The following is a 20,050-nucleotide window of genomic DNA, read 5'->3' on the forward strand; positions in this document are numbered from 1 at the left end:
GATACCATGGCAGTATCCATGCGCGGCCAACAGGGAGATATCCGCCGCGGCGCCGATGGCCTGGTTCGAAACCAGCATCCCTTCCTGGACGATCTCCATGAAGTCCTCATTCCTGTCACGCGGGACAAGATCCGCAAACTGTTCCATGGAGTCCCACAGTGCACGTTCGTACCGCCCCAACAACGCCGAGTCGCTGGAGGCCTTCATCGCCGTGGAAGACGTCCCACACGCCTTCCGTCCAGCTGAGTCAATCCAGCGGCTCTCCTTATCCGGAGGCACAGTGGAGGACAGGGAGGTAGCATGTAGTTTCCGAGCCGCCGTCACAATCACCGAATCAGGTACTGGGTCCTTCCGTAAGAAGGCCGGGTCTGACTCTGGAGCCCTGTACTTCTTGACAAGCCTGGAGGGAGCGGCTTTCACCACCGCCGGCATAAGGAAGAGCTGTTCAGCAGGCTCGACCAGTCCTGGCACCAAAGGCAGCAGGGGACGAGACAGGTGCTTCGTGTGCAAAGTCTCGAAGATCACAGAAGTCGTGGGCGTAGGGGCCGTCACCTTGATCCCCAACTTCGCAGCCCCTCTCAGGAGAACCTCCTGGAACGTGCCAATGTCATCTATCGGAGACACCCTCGTCTCCGGTGAATCCGACAATGTAGGGGAATACGAACGGGTCCCAGAGGCCGAACGGGACCTGGACCTATGCCTCCTATGGCGATGTCTGGATCTCGAGGAGGATCCGTGTCCACTCCTAGTTCTCTCTCCTCCCTGAGCGTGACCTCGATCTCCTGGGTCTGGGACGCTCCGCCGGCTTCCCCGGGTCGGACGTCTTGGGCTTAGGAGGAACCTTCGACTTAGGAGTCTTCTTCGGAGGTGTCGGAAGTCTGGGCATCGACACCGATCTCGGTGGAACCGGAGGAGGAGCACCCGGCACCGGGGCCTGCGGTCCGGACGAAAGAGCAGGTAGAGGAGGCAATGGAGGAGGAGTCGGAGCCCTCGGAGGAGGACCTCTAGGCAAAGGAGGAGGAGGTGTAATAGTCTTCTTAGGTGTATACACCTCTGAGTACGCCGTTCCCGGCGAGCCACCATCCCGTCCTGACTGAGGGGAGCCCCCACAGTCTTCGGCCTGTCCTTATGACCCCCTGACGTCGAAGACCGGTGTTCAGACGTCGAACGTGGTCCCCTCTACATCGAGCGGCCCTTCGGCGTCGACCGTTTCACACGCCTCGGCGTCGACCGGCTTCTATGCCTCGACGTCGACCCCGACCAGATGGACGATCCTCTAAACCTCGCCGACGGGCGCAGACGCCTCGACGGCGACCTCGACCACCTCGACGATGACCTCTTTGATCGCCTAGACGTCGACCTCGATCGCCTCGACGTCGACTTCTGCACCGGAGACCTCTTCCGCCTCGACGGCGACCGCGCCCTCTTCGACGGCGAGGTCCTCGCCTTCGGCGGCGAACGGCGGTGTCGCCTCGACGGCGAGCGCCGACGCCGGGTCCTCCGATGCCGTCCACTCGACGCCGAAGAAATCGACACCGGGTTCGACGGCGGCCTGTGTAAGTCCTTCGACGTCGACGGGCGACGTTTTCTCAACCCAGAGCCCTGGGGAGACCGAGAACAGGCCGTGGACCTTCCTCTCGACGTCGTGGTCAGAGCAACCGACCCAGACGGAGACCGTGGATGTTTGCTGGACTTCCTGCCCCTGGGGAGCCCCCCAGAGGCCTCAGCATGGGCAGTAGAAGCCCTTCCAGACCCACCTTGAGCCTTCAGTCTTCTTTCTTCCAGGCCCTGAAGTCTAATCTTCCTCCTGTCCTTCAGGGTCCTGCCAGAGAAGCCTCTACAGATCACACACTCCTCTGGGATGTGGGAAGAGGGAAGGCAGAGGATACACACCTCATGGGGATCTGACTTGGCCTTCTTCCTGGAGCACTCCGGGCATTTGTCAAATAATGCAGGCATTATGGACAACAAAAGGGTGCAGAAAACCAAGAAGAAAGTCACCAAAGTACTTTAAAAGTACACAAAATCGAATCTAGTGAAAAAACACCAACAAAACCCTTGAAAAGGGAGAGCTCAATGCTCCAGGGTCCTGCTTGCAGGAGCCGGAAAAAAGAACTGAAGTAAGTTGGACCTGCTATGCATTCTGGGATACTGGGAGAAGGTTCTGGAAGATTCTCTTAAAGGCACAGTATCCTGTTTTGAGCCACATAATGGGAGCCTATGGGCTTGTCTGTCCAGGTTCTTCTCTCTATCATTCCTGAGGGAGTTTGCTGTTAAAGCAAGGGAAATCTGTACAGGCTTTTGCTGTTTTGTGGATTTTGTGGTGGAATTTCTAGTTGAAGTACTGGACAGTGTAGCCTTTTTAGGCTGCATTATCTGTCTGTAAATTCTCTCTTAAGTGTCTATGCTTTTCTGAATTGTTTGACACTATAAGAGATTATTTTTGATTGCTCCGGGGTCCACGCACATGGGTGGGACTATTCACTAGATTATGACTATACACAGAGATCCCCTACTCCAGAACAGGACACTACAAATGGAAGAGAGCATTTTCCTGGAAGAGAAGAGAGACCAGGGGTCTAATGAAACACATGGCTAACCAGTAGGATGATTCAATATTTATCCTGAAAAAGAAATCCAGTGAAGAGTCCAGACTGCCACAGAGCCCACATTTAAACATACAGATAAGATCATGAAATTATTAAACATGACAGGGCTGGGAATATTTGGGAGAATGTGATACCTCCCCCTACATCCTCCCCACCAAAAACAATTATATCCAGCAAAATGTCATCTACAAAAAAGGTCTAGACTATAATGTAGCAGTCTCACAATTGTATATTCAGGAACTAAGGTTTTATTTGGTTCGGAATAAAGGTATAAGCTTGTGAATGCAAATAGCATTATAAATAAACCTGTCGGTTACTTGTGTTTTTCTTCTTGTTTACGTTTACCTTCTATATGAATCGGACAGCTATTGAATCTCCATCACTTGGAGAAGCGCCATCATACCTATGCCGTGTCTCCAAGTTTTAACTACTTCTTTAACCACTGTATTGCCTGAGAGAATAGTTGGAAACAGATTAATAGTACAAGAATAGCGGATATGGTTATACCAGTAAAAAAAAAAAATGCACGAAGGATATTGCTGTATTTTACGTCAAAATGGCCAAAAAGATCAGCGTTAACTTTGTCTTGTAGTGAGTATCATGAACTGGTAATTGTTACTGTGGAAGACCCAAAGCAAGCTTTGAAGCACCACTCTCACACTAGTCTTAAAAACAAAAAGTTCTCAAACCAAATTGATGTATTGAACATACAGAGACCTCCTTACTCCTCTTCCCTTCCCTTTCAAACCCCCAGAGCCCCTTTTACCAAGGGCCGCCCTCATGTGCCTTCCACTCTCCAGAAGGAAACTACAGTTCAGGACTATTAAACACTTGCATTTTATTCTACTCTAGGTGCTGAAAAATAAATATTCATGTAAATTAGAAGAGATAATTGGCTGAAGAATAATTCAATTTCAAACCGTGAAGAAGGGTACGTGTCAAAACAGAATACGGACAAAGACCGCGACAGAGCTCAGTGAGAAATGAAAATTAATTCAATCACTTACCATAAATTAAATAAAAACAGTACCGATATTTGACGGTCCGTTTAACGAAAGGAACCAAAACCTCCGAGATTAATCATTTTTAAGAGGTCACTATGTAACCAGAATGATTACTTCACGAACCAGATTGTAGCAAATACAAAACCATAAATGTCTTGATGCTTGCCCCAACACAAGGATAATAAAAAACAAAAAAAAAGTAATAGGTTTGACCAGTGGCTATTCGTGGCCCTAGAAAGAAGTCACAGAAGATGCTCCCTAGCACGACTGAAGCAAATACAGAGGAATAAATGTTACATACATTAAAACACACACACACACACACACACCCCAACGAAAAAAAAAAAAAGACTAAGCAGAAACAATAGCTTAGAGAAAGCCAAAAAATAAATCCGCAAGACCACGATAGAGGCAGGCCACAGCCTACAACACCAACCACAGCGGCACCACACAAGGTGAAACACACTCCCATAAATGAACAAACAAACAATACGAGAGAGATCTAGTGGTAGACTATTCTATTAAAGTAATACATTTTTTTTTAAAACACGTTCATCATTACCACCGATTGTTACACATGTTCAAAACGCTGGGTGGCACATCTGCATACCAGTTTGTGAAACTGGTGCCAACCACTTGTGTCTGCTGTTTAGATCTAATACTTGAACACAACGGCCACCGGACCATAATTAGGAGATGACCGACAAGAGACGGACAAGTTGTTTTAGGGCAATCGCACTGACGCAAAGGTGACTTGCTGCCAATTGTTCAGACTGTTCCCTGCATGGGGAGAAAAAGTCTTGAAAGGAGATCGGCGCAGTGAAGCCACGTTGAAGATTTATATTTGATTTCACAAGATGTCAACCACATTGTAAACCATTAAAAACGTTCTCAGAAACCCTGGAACAGAAATCAGAATTTCCAAGAACAAAACAAGGGTTGCCAACAAAAACTGTACGAAAACAAAACCCTTGCAAACAGCGGAATTCTGCGATACCAAGTGTTTACGTTTCCCCCGCTATTTTATGAAGTTCTCGCGTTACTTCGTAAATCAGATCTTAACAGAGCTTAGTAGATATTAGTTACATTCATTCTGAATAGACAAACTAGGATTCCAGGGGTAAACCCGGACTTGCAAACTAGCAATTGTTTCCAGCATTGTGTTTTAATTTCCTAATTTGACCAGTGCGGGAATGCATGCAATTCACTGGTTCATGACTACCTGTTTTGCGAATTTATACAGGTGCTTGGACAGATGGTGGCTCTCACAATCACAGTTGGCAAGTACACCGAGTCCAAGGTCCATAACTTCTCCCTCCCCCTCGACGAGTACAACTGTAACACAAAACTATGGGCAACCATAAAATTCAGCTCTGCTCAATGAATATAAATTGGGTCAACCAGTGACCCAAACCAAAAAAGAAACACATACCTGATAATAGGGGTGTAAAAACTGATCTGGCCCACCCGTTAAAGCCATCTGGTCTTTTGGTATCGTCAACTGCTCTCAGTCCGTCAACTCCTGAAAAGAAAGGATAATCAAATGAGCAAACCTGTAGCAGAGGACGTACAAGGTTCATATACCTTTCAGTTTGTTAAGCTATTCCATGGGTACTAGCAGACATTCCCAGGAGGTAGAACATTTTGGCTCGTATGTGACAGAGGGCTGCAGTGATGCCAGCCAGGTCGAAGTCAGGAGGATTGGGGAGGGGTCACGATTGGAGTTACTCAAGGCTCTGCACTTTCGCCCACTCTTTTAAACCTTTTTATGGAACCGCTTTGATATTCTGAACCTTTCTAACATTCATTACCACATGTACACGGATTTCCTCCAGGACATAAAAACTTTAAAAGATACACTCTTACAAACTCAACAATGACTAGCCCACAACCATCTTTTGTTAAATACTCTCAAAACAGAATTCCTTCCGATTGCTCACTGCAACCAGGGTCGGATTGGTAACGTGGGCACTCCGGCAATGCACGAGGGGCCGGTACCCGAATCCCAGCTGTGGGCTGCTTTTTAGCAGCCTGGAGGGGCTGATTTGGGCGGTTTCTGCTTTTTTCGGATGACGCCAGCTGCCCAGACGGTGCCGTAGTGGCCTTTCTCGAGGAAGGTGGGCGTCCATTACCTCCCTTTTATCAACAGGCAGAGGTGTCACTCCCTTTCTCTCGCTGGGCCGGTACATTTACATATGCATATTGAGCGGGGGCTGGGGGCCTGAGCAAAAGTGGCCTCACTTGTTTTCATGTGTATTTCACCAGTGTAAACTAATCCATGCATCTTTTTATCCCCCCTCCCCTCGTTTTTTTTTACAAATTTTTGCCAAAGCAGTGTTTTACGGAAAGGCAATATGCAAACGTGGGCCACTTATTTTTGCATGCCCGGGACGATTTTTAATCCCAATCCAACCCTGACTGCAACCACTCTGTACCTACCCTGGACTAGCTTAAACAACTCACTGCTCTCAACTGCACCCTCATATGGTTGACACGGTTTAACTACATCATTTGTTCCATTGTGTTGGTTTATCCGTTCTTTTGCCACTTTGTACAACGCTCCGATAAGGGTCATGCTCGAGCTTTATAAAACTTTTCAAATAAATAAGGGGGGGAGGCACGCCAGGTGTAGGGGAAATCAAAGCATATACCTCTAGTGGTTGAATTGCACAATTGCAACCAGAAAACCTTGCCCAATAGGCTTCCCATTTGCTGGCTCCATCATGGCTCTTCTATTCTTTCCCCCCATTTGTCCACAGTATGCATGCATCACATCTCCTGCGTTTAGCCCTTCCAGAGTGAATGGACAAATTACTACTATCCATCCACACTTCCCAATTTAGCAACTGTTTTATAGACTACTGATTTGAGTTAAAGAAAACTTAACACGAGCGCTTGGGTTTGAACTCGCTTGAAGCAGTTTCTGTAAACAGGCCTGTAAATCCTGTTCTCATCTCGTCAATTTTGCTGTGCATTCAAATACAGTGGTGAAATATCTGGCGCAGATTTCCTAGGGCGCCCGTTTACTTTTCTTTCTCCAACTTCAAAGTGAGAGGATTTAAAGCCCATGGACATGGTTTTGTATCATTTGCCTTGATTATTCTGTTTAGCAAGGCGGTCTCGCCGTCTTTCACCATTTTTACGTATGCAGTTGCATACGCTTAAACGCTCCTTGCAGATGACGGGTACTGCTGTACAACAAGCCTCTGAAAGCAGACTTGCCTACATCTCATTTTCATGCATTTACATATGCTTCAAAATGAAACATGGGCCCTGTAGATGAACAGGTTAGACGCTTGAGATTTGATAAGATTACAGTAACTGTTACATACAAAGTTTTTGAAGGCAGTCTCGCCAGTCTTGATTATGTGAGTTTATATACGCTTAAACTGAAACCTGTGCACTGTGAAATATGGACACCGTATGTACTTTGAGACACCTTACTTTTCGGTGCCACCAAACGTGGGCACCCCGCACTTAGCTGTGCTTCAGCTTAGCTTTACATGCCACTAAAATGCTCTATATTTTGGAAAAATGTTCACAGACCAACTATCTGCTCAATCATCACATAAGAGGACCTTGAAATGCACTACTTCAGGATGTGCGCTATACAAAACCCTCTCCTGTGTTTGAATTAATAAACTTGAATCTTGTTTAGGTTTAATAGTACCCCGGGCCACCCAAAGTGTGCACATACGGACTTGCCTCTTAGATCACTATTGGCATGGTCGCCATGGGAGCCAGAGGGATGTGAATTAATGTTTCTAAATTAATGTTTGAAAACCCACTTAAAAATAAAGTAAACAACTCAATGCACGGATCTAATCCGACGTTCTGCATGATAATGAAATACAATGATAATCTTTTCAAAATTCAAAAACGTGTATCACTTTTGCTTCACGTCAAATTAAGGTGTTCCAAAAGTGAGGCAGTGTAGGACAACCACAGTTTCTTTCTTTAAGGAAAACTAACCTTTAGATAATCGATGGTCTGCTTATTTAGCACCTTGTTAATCTTAGTGCCAAGTCGAGTATAGAGCATTCCAGTGCTGCTGTTGGCCAGAGGGTCGCATGTGAAAGGTTAGGCGGGCCGCATGCAGCCCCCAGGCCGTACTTTTGAGTATCACTGTTATTCAATGTTGCACAATGCAAATTTAGCCTAGCTGTTCTAGTAAGCATCGCCTTGTTCTAAAGTTGGGACAACAATGCGAAACTGCACAAATTGGTGAAGTCAACCATTTTATCCTAGCTTACCATATCTTGTTCAAAGTCTAACATTCTTACTATAAGAAAAGCCAGGCACTTGTTCATTAGTGCCCATCCGTAGTTTTCACAGTACCACATCACATGTGCTTTCCTCCATTCAGTGCAATACCAAAATATACGGAGTTTAGCATTACGTGCTCCAATTGATCAGGGGTAAATCTCTGGTCCAGCGATATGGCAACGCGTACTGGAGTAACTTTTCATACTAGCAAGCAATTTTTTTTTCTGAGCTGAACTGTAAATGAAGTTTAGAGCTTACATTACTTCTAATCCTGCAGTTTACAGACAGTAAACCTCTCTTTTCTCACCCTGTCCCAAATTTCAAACACCTGTACAATGCAAGTTAAATGCGTATGCCCTAGCCTTGCCAGGTCTATGTGGATTAATTTGGGAGCATAGAAAAAAAAATGATAGTTTGCGAATTCATTTATGCAATCAATGTAGTGACCTTCCCACCTATGCCAATGCAGCTGTAGTTTGCTTGGTGCGTACAAAAACATAACAGCTCTTAATCAGGACTGACTAGTTCTCCCCCCAAAACCGACTCAAAAGTGCGATGTCCTTGGTTTGTGGGCAGGCAGGCAATCTCGAAAGGGAAGATATTCTAGTTTCCTCTTTTCATAAGTCAGACCTCTTGGTACAGTGAAAAGCTGCTTGAGCCGATGGAAGCCAAGAGTGACCTTCCAGATTTATTTGAAAGCAACAACCAGACTACTGAAGGGGTTTCCTTCCAGAAAACAGGAGGTGCTGTAAGAACCTTTAACAGAAAAGTAAATAACTAAAATGACAGGGAGTATGCAATATTGCAAAAAGTTTTCGTAGCAAGCAAGGATGTCTCCTGTGGGTACGGACATTTACCACTGTTTTCTCGGTGGTCTCAAGCAGCACTGCAACTGCAGCTGGGTGACCAAGTTACTCTTCTTGTACTCTCGCAAAGTCTTACGAGCATTCAAGTTACTAGAGTAGGAGGTAGCCGATTTGGGACTAAATTGGACAGCTCTCTGGGATTTGTTTGATCACTAAACAGGATTGATAGAGCAAGGTAAGGATAGCCAGAAACCGATCTGGAACTCCTTTAAAGACCATGGCAGGTTTTCCATCTAGGCCGGACATTCCAGCCACTCTGGTATTCAGGAATATGGAAACAATATTTTTTGTGATCCCACCCCAGAGTCTTGGACCTCCAGACTGGTACTTGAGACATCCGAAACAAGGTCGATGAAGTGGTCGACTGCAGTTCCGTGATGGCATTAATTCTAGCTGTGGGGGGGCTTGTTTTATTCTTAAGATATCTGCATAGCGCGGCTTGCCCCAATTTGCCCATTAAGGGGTGTTCTCGCATCCATTCAATTCCCACCTGCTCCCCATACTATCAGCTTAGGTTGTTTATATAGGATGAAAATCAGAAAGAACAGAGAAGAGTCCTGCCAAAATGGTCTTCAAAAGGCCCTATATAGGGTCCTATGTATTGACCAACTGCCGTACGTCCAATGTAATATACGTGATGCTGTGCCCGTGTAAAACTCCTTGTGGGCGAAACTGGACGAGAGTGCCGCCTAAGAATAGGGGAACATAAATCTAATATCCGCAATGGTAAGACCTTGGCCCCTATTGTCTCACACTGGCAGAAGGCTAACCACACTGAAAAAGACCTTAAATGGTCTATTCTGGGAAAAATTCAAGCACCGGTGGGAACCGATCCCACAGTTATGCGCAAAAAGAGGGAAGTCTTCTGGATCTTCTATCTGAATTCCGTTAAAAGGGGATTGAATGAAGAATGCCCATGGACCAATGCCATTCTGCCTCCTTGAATCTTGGAGTTAGACCCTTGTCAGGTCCAGGGCCCTTTGGCCCACCTAGACGGATTCAGCTCCATATCCCCATAGAGTACAGCAGAGACTATGTTAATTTCTTCTCCTTAGGTCTCATTTATCATAATCATTTCCTTCCTGGCTGTAATCCTCACTTTGAAAATACTTGCTGACAGATGCTTAGTAACTTCTAGTATTTCTGGGGCTCTGCAGTTTAACAGCACATCAGATATTATGTTCCCCCTCTGATGCGTGGAATGTGCTGATATTGCGAGACTTGAAAAGGCCCGTCTTCGACCATTCGAGCTTTTTTGCACTGAATCGCTAATTCTAAAAAAGATAAAATGAATAATAAAATGGTTAAAACATCAATGATATTTTTCTCGGACCTGTGTTTGGGTGGCTCCGCTTTTTTGGTCAATACATAGGACCCTATATAGGGCCTTTTGAAAACAATTTTGGCAGGGCTCTGCTCGGTTCTTTCCGATTTTTTGGTCCTTCCCCCGCGAACCTGCCTGCATTTTTTTCCTGGGGCCCCCCCTTCTACTAAGCTGTTTATATAGGATGCACAATTTCGTTTTTTAGATATTCCCTTGCTTTTCAGTGGCGGCTGGCAGGGAACAGGGATGGCATAGCAGATATACAGATTTTTTAAAAATTGAAGAAAAAAAACTGGATCTTTAAAAACGGCCACCATCTCACTGCTTCTCTTCCAGGCGACGTGCAGGCCAGGAAGCTGCCAGGCTCCCCATAGCCAATCGACAATGCTGCAATACAGCATTGGGAATGGTCTGAGAACCATGGTTCGGCGCTCACACAGGGGCTAAGGGCCTTTTCCTGTTCCTCACCAGGCTGTGCATTACAGTCTGGTGGGGAACATGCAAAGTGCGAATGACTCTTTGGCTGGGCCAAGACGGCCGGCCAAGAAGTTATGCACACTTGGGGTGTTAAAACCACTCCTCCCCCTGTGACCCAGCCCCACCCCAACAGAGCCCAGCAGCAAAGGAAAAGATGATAATAATAATAATAATACAGAATTTTATAAAGCGCTAACAGCTACCTCACAAGGAGGTGTCCCGGCGCTAAGAAGAACACAGTTAACCCAGAGAACTAGGGAAGGGGTGCTTAGCGTGGTTGGGTAAAGAATCAGGTCTTTAACAGTCGCTTAAAACAGTTTTCAGAGGGGGCCTGCTGAATTTCTGGAGGCAAGGTGTTCCACAATGTCGCGACATTTGCCAAAAAGGTTCGACCCCCCAGCCGGGCCCTTTTTACACGTGGAACGGCAAGTCGAATGCGGCAATTGGAGCGAAGTGCCCGGGACTGGGAGTATCTTGGGAGCCGGGTTTTCAGATACTTGGGGCAGGTGCCAAACAGAGATCTAAAGGCCAAGGTAAGTGCCTTAAATTTGATTCTGCTGGCAACTGGCAGCCAGTGCAGTGATCGAAGATACGGAGAGACTGAATGCTTAAAAGGAATTCGCATTAACAGTCTTGCAGCCGTATTTTGGACCAACTGTAATTTTTGAATTAGATATTGAGGTAATCCCAGATAAAGGCCGTTAGCGTAATCCAGTCTAGATGTCACTGTGGCATGGATTACAGTTTTCCGGCAGCTCTCAGGGAGAAGTCTCAGAATCTTGCGCAGATTCCTCAGTTTACTCAAGCAGCAGCCAACTACTTGGTGAATATGCGAGGTAAAGGCCATACTGTCATCCCATCGCACTCCTAAGTTTTTTGCCGTTAGGCTGGGTAAGGGGGCTTGCCCCATCTCCGCTGGCCATCAAAACTCTGATGGTGGGGGGGGGGAGGAGGGGCTTTACCAAAGAAGATCACTTCTGTTTTATTGGCATTCAGCTTTAATTTATTCGTATTCATCCAACAGGCCACATCTTGGAGACAGCCCTTGAAGTTCGAGAAAGATTCCTGAGACACCTGTGAATACGGAAATACCAATTGGGTGTCATCGGCGTATGAAATTGCCTTGACACCCCAATTGGCAATCAGCGTGAAGTGTGGGGCGAGGTAGATGTTGAACAAGAGGGGGCTGAGTTCCGACCCTTGCGGGACGCCACAGCTGAGGACTTTAGGGGTTGAAGATACAGTCCCCACTGCCACCTTCTGTGTTCTCTGGGACAGATAGGAGTGAAGCCACCCCAGGGCCTGGTCACAGATGCCTATCTCAGCCAGTCGCATCAGGAGTCTAGCATGATCGACCGTGTCAAAGGCGGCCGACAGATCCAGGAGCACCAGCATAGCTGAGCTTCCTGAATCCATCGACCACCTTACTGACTCTGCCACCTCAATGAGAGCTGTCTCCGTGCTAAAGCCAGGACGAAAGCCTGACTGTGTCTCATGTAGTATTTGGTTATCCTCAATGAATTTGCTCAACTGGCGTTGTATTATTTTCTCGAACATTTTTCCCGGTGCTGCTAACCGAGAGATCGGGCGTAGATTACTGAGGTCTTTTGGATCCCAATTAGGCTTTTTTTTTAGCAGGAGAAGGGTGGCATGCTTCCAGATATTCGGGAATACCCCCGAAACAATGGACGAATTCCAGATCTGCTGTAATGTAGGAGCTAAAAAAGCAGCTATGGCAGACCAAAGTTTGGAGGGACACGGGTCGTCCGGTGAGCCAGACTTGCAGCGGATTAGTTCTTGCTTGACCGTACTCAGGGGTATAACCTGGAATTGAGCTAGTGTTTCACCCAACCCATCTTTAATGGCTCGGTCTAATTTCACCGTGTTTTTCTCTGGCCCAAAGGACTCAAACTGGTTTAATTTTTTGACCAAAGGACTCAGAAATGTTTTCGCAGAGAGTGGTTGAATGGGGGACCTCCCTCTCAATACAATGTGGTTTAAAAAAAAAAGGGACTGTACCACCTTAAAGATCTGTTTACTCGACTGCTCTGCCTGTTCAATGGAATCCGCATAGAACTGTTTTTTTGCCTTTCTAATAGCCTTCTGAAATTTTTTAGAGGCTTCCTTATATTTGGTTTTTTCTAGGGGGCTGTAATTTACCCTCCACAGTCTCTCCAGCCTCTTACAGGCGTTTTTCTCTGCCCTCAGGTCCTGAGGGAACCAGGGAGAGGACGGGGTGCACCGTTTAGATATTGCTCGTGAGGCTGGTGCAATGGAAGAGACCATATTCCCAATCCAATCATTGAGTAGCTGAGCGTCTATGTTCGCATTTGAGGTAAGAGAGGGGGTATTTTGAGCCAAAACAGGGCCCATGATATCAGGGACTAATTTTTCCCATTGTCTCTTTAAAAAAGAGCGTTTGCTTGAGGAGGGGCTATACGTGGCAATCTTTAATTGAAAAGGGATCAGTGAGTGGTCTGACCAGATTAACGGTAGTGGTTTCTCCACCGTCACATCCTTAATATTAGAGAAAATTAGATCGAGCGTGTGACCCGCTCTGTGTGTAGGCCCATCATTAATCAATCTCAACTTGGCTGTATTTAGTGTGGATTTCAGCAGCTCTGCATGGGCGCAGTTTGCCTTGTCCATGTGAATGTTGAAATCTCTGACTACAATGAATTGAGGGTGGAGGAGTGAGCTTTGAACAATCGTCTCCAGCAGGGTTAACAAATTAGGATCCTCACTGCCGGGAGGGCGGTAGATCACTAGACCCGCTACCGATAGTTGAGGAGTCACCTGGAAACAGAAGTGAAGTCCCTCAATTCCCCGAATCATAGTAGGGGCCGAGGAAGTTAGTGCAAGTTGTTCTTTAAATATAACAGAAACACCTCCACCTCTTTTCGTGCCTGTGCGGTTAGAGAAACATATTTTATATCCCAGAGGTACTGCCAGCGCTATGGCGGTCATGTTATCCTCATTGATCCATGTTTCTGTTAAAAACAGAACATCTCACTCATGTTCTTCTAGTAATAGCCAGATATCGTCTGTGTGTTTAACTAGGGATCTACAATTCAGAAGGCCTGCTCTCAGGCCTTTGTTAGTCAGCTGCTGAGATTTAGAAGGCCTCGCGGCGTGTCTTGGTGGCAGTAATAGGCCGCAACTCCCGCATATATGAGGCATAGCGAAAGTCTGAGGATCAATCGTATGAGTGCCGCACACAGATAAAGTATTAAGGACCCATAGGTCATCCCTAGACCATACAATCCTTCCTCCGCATGCCCGCTCACCTGCAGCATGCCTGGCCCCGGCCGCGGTCTGGTCGCGGACGGGCGCAGACGGGCTTGCCTTAGGCGCCCCCGCTGTGCTCGTCCGCTGCGCGTCCTGGGGAAGCACATATTAAATAGTAGGTGGGAGCAGGGGCATGGCCTGACTGGTGGTGGGCGTGGCCTGTGTGTCCCAGGGAGGGTGGCGGCAACACGAGGAAGTATCCCGCGGCAGCGTTCCAACCGCTGCGCGGGAGTGCCCAGGCAAGTGAGGTATATTTAGTAGTAAAATCACAATAATGCACTCAAAAATGGATGTAAAAGCTGTCTAAAATCACAGTATTACAATCAAATTAAAAGGGCATAGAGCGACTCTCCCGGCTTCTGCCTCAGGAGGTCAAAGCGTTCACCACAAGGTTATCATTTTATTTTTTTCTGCTCTGCCCATTTTGTTCCACTTTGTTCGCCATAAGTTGGCAGGGTATGCTCTGACGTGAGTCCCTTGCTCACTTTGCCACTGGATTCAAGCAAGCCGGGCTGAAGACGGCTGAAATGCCAGAAACCGGCCCTCGGAAGCTTGTTTCCGGTCCAGGGAAGGCATGGCTTGGCAGTTCGGGCTGGACTGTTCCCATGAGGCACAGGGTCAGACTGATTTGCATATAGCCATGTCTGAACTGGGGTGGCAGAGTGGGCTAAAGAATGGTGATGGATTAAACCCAGATCTGTTGACTGGGTGTGAGTGTTTGATTGGTTCAGATGCTCCGTTCATCACCACCCCCTTTTGTACCACTGCGAGTAGTGGAGCAATGCTCCTGCACCTTAGCGAAGGAGTCACCATGGTTTCCCCATTCTTTGCAGCAGGCTTATTGAAACCTGCGAATCTGTTGCCTGGCTGATATATTTGCCATTTTTATTCTGTGAGAAATTGTCAAGTGTTCTATAAAAAGTGGGAAATTTATGAACACTTTGTGTATTTTATGAAGGATTGGGCCCACTCTGTTGCAAGGCGTTCTCCATTCATTATCTTGATAAACTGGCCTCTGGAGGATTTCCATGTTTTGCGTTTACGCTGGTTCAGTGGACACCAATTTATTGTTCCTATTAGGCGCCTGCTTTCTTCCCCCAATGAGTCAGCAACACTCCTAAGGTTTCCAAACCTTTTGGCACTAACCTTTAGAGATGTTAACAAAAAAGAAAGTCATCGTTCTCGGAACATGATCTCAAAATTCTCCAGGGCCTCTAGATTATGTATTCAACCCAGCTAAAATCTTAAAGTGTTGATTCCCTTAAATTACTAGTGGAATTTTGTTGCAAATTGGGTTCTTTCCATATAGTGATGGATAGATTTCAAACTGATTGTTGAAGTGTGACGAGCGGATTGGTGATGCTGCTCGCTGCCTCCGGATAGGGCTGAGCAGCTCCCGAGTGGCAGTGACTGAAATCACCAATGACTTAAAGGATTATATTTCCACAGAGCACAGATTCGAGAGAATCGCAGAATTGGAGCAGCAGATTTGTGAGATTAGCACCAGAGCTATTAAAATATGCATTATTCATCAAGGTCCTCAGGGGCTGGCCATTTATGCACATTCCGTCCACTGTTGCGAACTAGAACATTTCCTCTTGGCTTTCGAGGGGTTTGGTGTTCAAATCCACGCCTAAAGATGCATAGATTGAGAGGCCATCTGAAGGTCTTATAAATCTATTTGAATATGTGGCGTTCCATTCCATAAAATCCAAAGCTTGACAGGGAGGGGGGAGGGGGGGCGGAGGGGGGAGAAGGGGTTACTTCTCAGGTTTCCTGAAAACAGAGGAGATCTGTGTGAATGAATGACAATGTGTATGGAGGTTAGAGTAGCTTCAATAACCCCACCATGTTCCATATCATCATATTTATGGTTGGTTTCCGTTTAAAGTTTACCTGGTGCCGGTCACTGTATGGGCTAGGAATGATTTTAGATATTGCTTATAAGTGTGGACGACAGCCAGCTCCAGTCATTTCTAGGTTTTGATCGGTATGTGCTCACTAGGGCTATACTCCATGCTGGACCTTTTTGACTGGATTAGCAGCATGATATTAGCAGCTTATTGTAGAACAGGTTAAGTCGAGAGTTTCCGGCCTCTTTAAGAATACTGTAAGAGTGTGCATCGGAGCTTGACTGATCCCCTGAAGTCCTCAATGGATGAGGGTATTTGTAGACTGCTGGTTTTTATGAGCTCTATCCCCACTTCTCAAAAAAGTCTACTCACTAGTCAGAATTTCTGCCGCTAATGAAGACTCGAGCTTTAGTAATGTCGATTCTCTTCAGCTCTTGCTGGTGACCAAGGATTTCAATTAGCCTTCCAGTATGTCTTCGAGGTTACATTAGGTAAATGAGATTTTTTTTCCCAACAGCCTCAGCAAATTAGATCCATTTAAGACGTAATGCAAACCCGGAGAACGATAGTATGGGGTCAAAATCAGTTTTGTTGGTACTGGTTTACCTCCATATGAGAGCCATTACTGCTGTAGGCATTAAAAGTATGTGCTACCTGGTCTAGTGTGCTACAGGTGGATTCACTGCCATTGCCATTGTGTGCTCCCAAGTTTAGTGGGAGCGCAGGAAGGCAAGCACTGGTGGTCAAGCCCCCCCCCCCCACAAGTAATATTAAAGTGATGTCTAGGAATGTGTTGATCATTTTGAGTAAACAGTTCACTCTGCCAAAAAATACCAGCACCAGGCTGTGGGGGCCACCAGGTGCACCGGCCCACTCAGAAGCACAGTCTAATCTCAACACTCACTCTAACAGCACCCCAACTATTATTGAACTACAAGTGCCTAAGGAGTCTAGTGAACTGGAGCCGGTAGGGGTCTCTCAGGCACCGTCCTAGGAGCCCGCTGTCAGGCTGAGTGGTTCAGGTAGCTCTATCACTCACAGCCCATCTGAATTTCCAAAGGATGTCGGTGATCCCAACGTCCGGCAGCAATGGGGCACAGCAGTCAGGACATGCCACCAGCAAGTACCCTGGCCCAGTCTAGAATGTCTCCCACCTCGCACCCTCCTCCGATATGCCGCCGATAGTAAGCTCGCTCTGCTCTTATCTCCCCAGCAGCAGCCTCTATATCAGGAGCACTTACTGCTAGTGGTACTTTGAGGTGGTCTTGATCAGGGAAGAAAGACAGGAGTCAGTCAGTATCCCCCCAGACACCACCACAGTAGGCCACCAGGTGAGCCTTGTGGCCCAGGACAATGCAGGGGACTCCGCATAGTTTGCCACCCCATCCGTTGCTCTAGTGCATCTTGAGGTCTCGAGGTCTCCGCACTTCAAGACAACGAGAGTAGAGCCCCCAGGGCGGGGGGGTAGCCCTTACTACCGGAGGCCAGCATAAGTGATCAAGTTTGAGGCTCTGGGTCTCTACTGTAGAAGCGCAGTCTCCGGGTCGGGCATGCATCTCGGATGCTCCCGGTATTTGTGTGGTCATCATCCGCTATCTTGGAGTCTCCATCTCTGTGGACCACCAGAGCCTCCTTAGTGCTTTAATCTTATTGATGGCCCAATAAAGCATGGGTTGGGGGTGTGGCTCAGAGCTTCGAGTAGATCTACCCGGTCCCAAATATTAAGAAGGATGGTGACGGCTGGGGTTCACCAGGTAGGAGATCCAGTTTGTGCGACTTAAGCCATCGGCACTTGGCCACGCCCCCACCGACAGACTGATTGTTTGCAACTTTTAAAGCATTTTACTCCATTGTCTGGTTATACTTTACTATCAACCATTAATCTAGGTTGGATCTATGGCAAGTTGCATTAGTACATCTAGTGGACCAAGGCCAAGCCAAACAAAGCAACGAAGATGAGCATTCTGGTAACTGCAGTATTATCGGAAAGTGGAAAACCATGCATACTTGCATCTCTTTTGAAAATAGCTAGATAGAAACGTGTGAAAGTAGATGCATTATGGAACTTGACAAATGGTAGGATTGGGCATTATGTAATTTGCAAGGCTAAACACTGTTGGCATTAAATTCTAAAGTGTGGAGGATGAGGCATTCACCTCTTCTGCGCTACCCACCAGCGCAGAAGAAATAAAAAAAATAGTACTCCAACTAAAGCCAAAAAACCCTTATGGTGTAAAATTTCAAGCTATGAGGAAGCAGCCAGAGTTTGTTTTTGGTATCCGATGTGCCTCTGAGCTGTGTGTGCAGAATTCACAGATAATAAAAACGTCAGTTCTCCGAGGAGTCTCTCGGACCCACAATCTCTATGTAAGAGGTACCATTGGAAACTGAATCAGTACCTCTATTGGATCCCTACCCTGTGACGGCCACAGGAGGGCAGTCCCCAAGCACAGATCCAACCAGTAGCTACCATGAAGGGCTTGAAGGAGGGGGTGCAGACCCACAGACATGGCGAAGTGCTGTTCCCAAAACATGGTCACAGCCAGTCTTCACGACACGCCACTCTGCTCCTGGCGGATGACTGATTACTCTCAATCTGCCCTCCCCAGGGGAAGCATAAAGCCCACAAGGCTCAAGGTTTCTTTTCACAACAAAAGTAATGTGTTGGGGCTTGTCCCGTCCTGGCATCAGGCCTTACCCCCAATGCATTAAATATCCTTTCTGCCACTCTTGTGGGCTGGTAGTACACAATGGATTATAAACTACGGATCAGTTGCTGGCTCTAGATATTGTGTGCTATTGGATACCAAACCACCAAAGACTTTGTGACCAAAAGGGACTTACAGAAGTGATCTACTGTTAAGTCAGTCAATCTGCCATCAGGGCAAAAACAATTAGATAAACATGGTCTCCCAATTCTCTTTTTTAAATCCTCTTTTTTAACGTTAAATTCCAAGAGTTAGTTTCTTTAACAGAACCAGCCATAAGTGATCCATTTATTTGCAGAGTTTCATATAGCGCTTTATAGAGCGCTTTACATGAGGAATCAGCGAGTTACAGGTTACAAAATTACATCGGTTACAGGAGCCATGTATAAACATTGGAGAAAAACAGTGATTACACAATAACATGAGTTATTAGCACATAGCCAGGACACTCGTCTCATGGGGAATGGAAGGTAGAGGGGGAATGGTAAAAAAGAGGTAAGGAAAGCAGATGGTGTCAGGCAGACCGGCAAGTGGGAAAGTATTTCAGGGGGACATAGCAATCAAAGTGACAGATAGACAAACCGGTTGGGGACCAACGCTCCAAAAACATATTGTTTATCCATGACAGAATATGATGAGAGAAAGGCAGGAAAGGGGAGGCAGCCGCAGGAACACAGGGAGGAGGTGGGGCATTGTCAAAGTTCCATTGGCCGCTCTAATCTTAATGCTATAGTTAATATACAGTAAAGGGGAGTCATCTAGGGATTGCTGGTATACAGTGTATTCATTTATTTCTGTATTCTAAATTGTTTTCGCTTACTTTTCATGTATCGAATCCTTTGGGCCTGGGAGATGCTTGAAACCCCATCTTAGAAGCCCCTACTGCGCATGTCATCCTAGCAGAGGGAAGAAAACCTTGTACCAGTGGAACTCAGCCACCTGGCAGCCAGTCAAGATGCTCATGAGAAATGACCTGCGACCCAGCAGGACGAAGCTGAACTGTACTGCACTTGTAACAATTGTATATAAACTTTGTATTCTCCATTGTATTCTGTAGAATATGTCATGGGAACCCCAAATTCAATAGGCGGTCCCCAAAGATGCAAATTAAGGATTGTAGAAGTTAATCCTGGTTGGTGTGTTGACCTGTCCTACTTGTGGACCAATCGAAATTGGGGATTCTTACACTTGCAACATTTGGGGGGTGGTACACTGACCCGAAAACAGTATAACTAGCCTAGGTTTAGCTAGAGAAATTGTCCGACTTGTCCGAATAGCTGACCTGTCACGGACCCAACGCACTCAATATGTGACTGATACAGAGAGCTGCGGAGCACTCTGTCCGTAATTTCCATAGACCCAGGGGGGGTTTGTTCTGAAACCTTAAGTGCTGGCGGAGCACTTTGTTGGGGAATTCGATAACCCAATCGGGGTTCTGACTGATAGCTGCAGAGAGGGCGGAGCGCAGGCGTTGCTTCCGAACTGCGGGTGCTGGTCTTACCTTGGTGGTCCTGTCCCGATCCTAATCTGGTCTTCCTGTCCTGTCCACTCCGCACCTGCTGGCCTACTGGCGACTGTCCTTCCTTTGGGTTTCTCCTGTCCTTAACTGACCCGTGGCCAGGGTTGGTCTTCACACTGTTCTAGGTAAATATAAA

General features: G+C 46.7%; 1 protein-coding gene across 4 annotated transcripts in view; it reads right to left on the reverse strand.

The window, feature by feature from the left end:
* Positions 1 to 20,050, reverse strand: part of GRB10 (growth factor receptor bound protein 10) — an 807,319-nt gene that overhangs the window by 615,487 nt on the left and 171,782 nt on the right. For 3 of the 4 annotated variants that reach the window (XR_013610607.1, XM_078688120.1, XM_078688119.1), the window contains exon 2: positions 5,046 to 5,135. The exons of the other annotated variant lie outside the window; for it this stretch is intronic. Coding sequence is in view for 2 of the 3 variants with exons in the window: in XM_078688120.1 (XP_078544246.1) it covers positions 5,046 to 5,093 (48 nt within the window). In the remaining variant the exon portion in view is untranslated. The remainder of the gene's footprint in view (positions 1 to 5,045; positions 5,136 to 20,050) is intronic. 4 annotated transcript variants of the gene reach the window in all.

This window comes from Lissotriton helveticus, chromosome 4_1 (genome assembly GCF_964261635.1).
Source record: "Lissotriton helveticus chromosome 4_1, aLisHel1.1, whole genome shotgun sequence".
Taxonomy (NCBI): domain Eukaryota; kingdom Metazoa; phylum Chordata; class Amphibia; order Caudata; family Salamandridae; genus Lissotriton; species Lissotriton helveticus.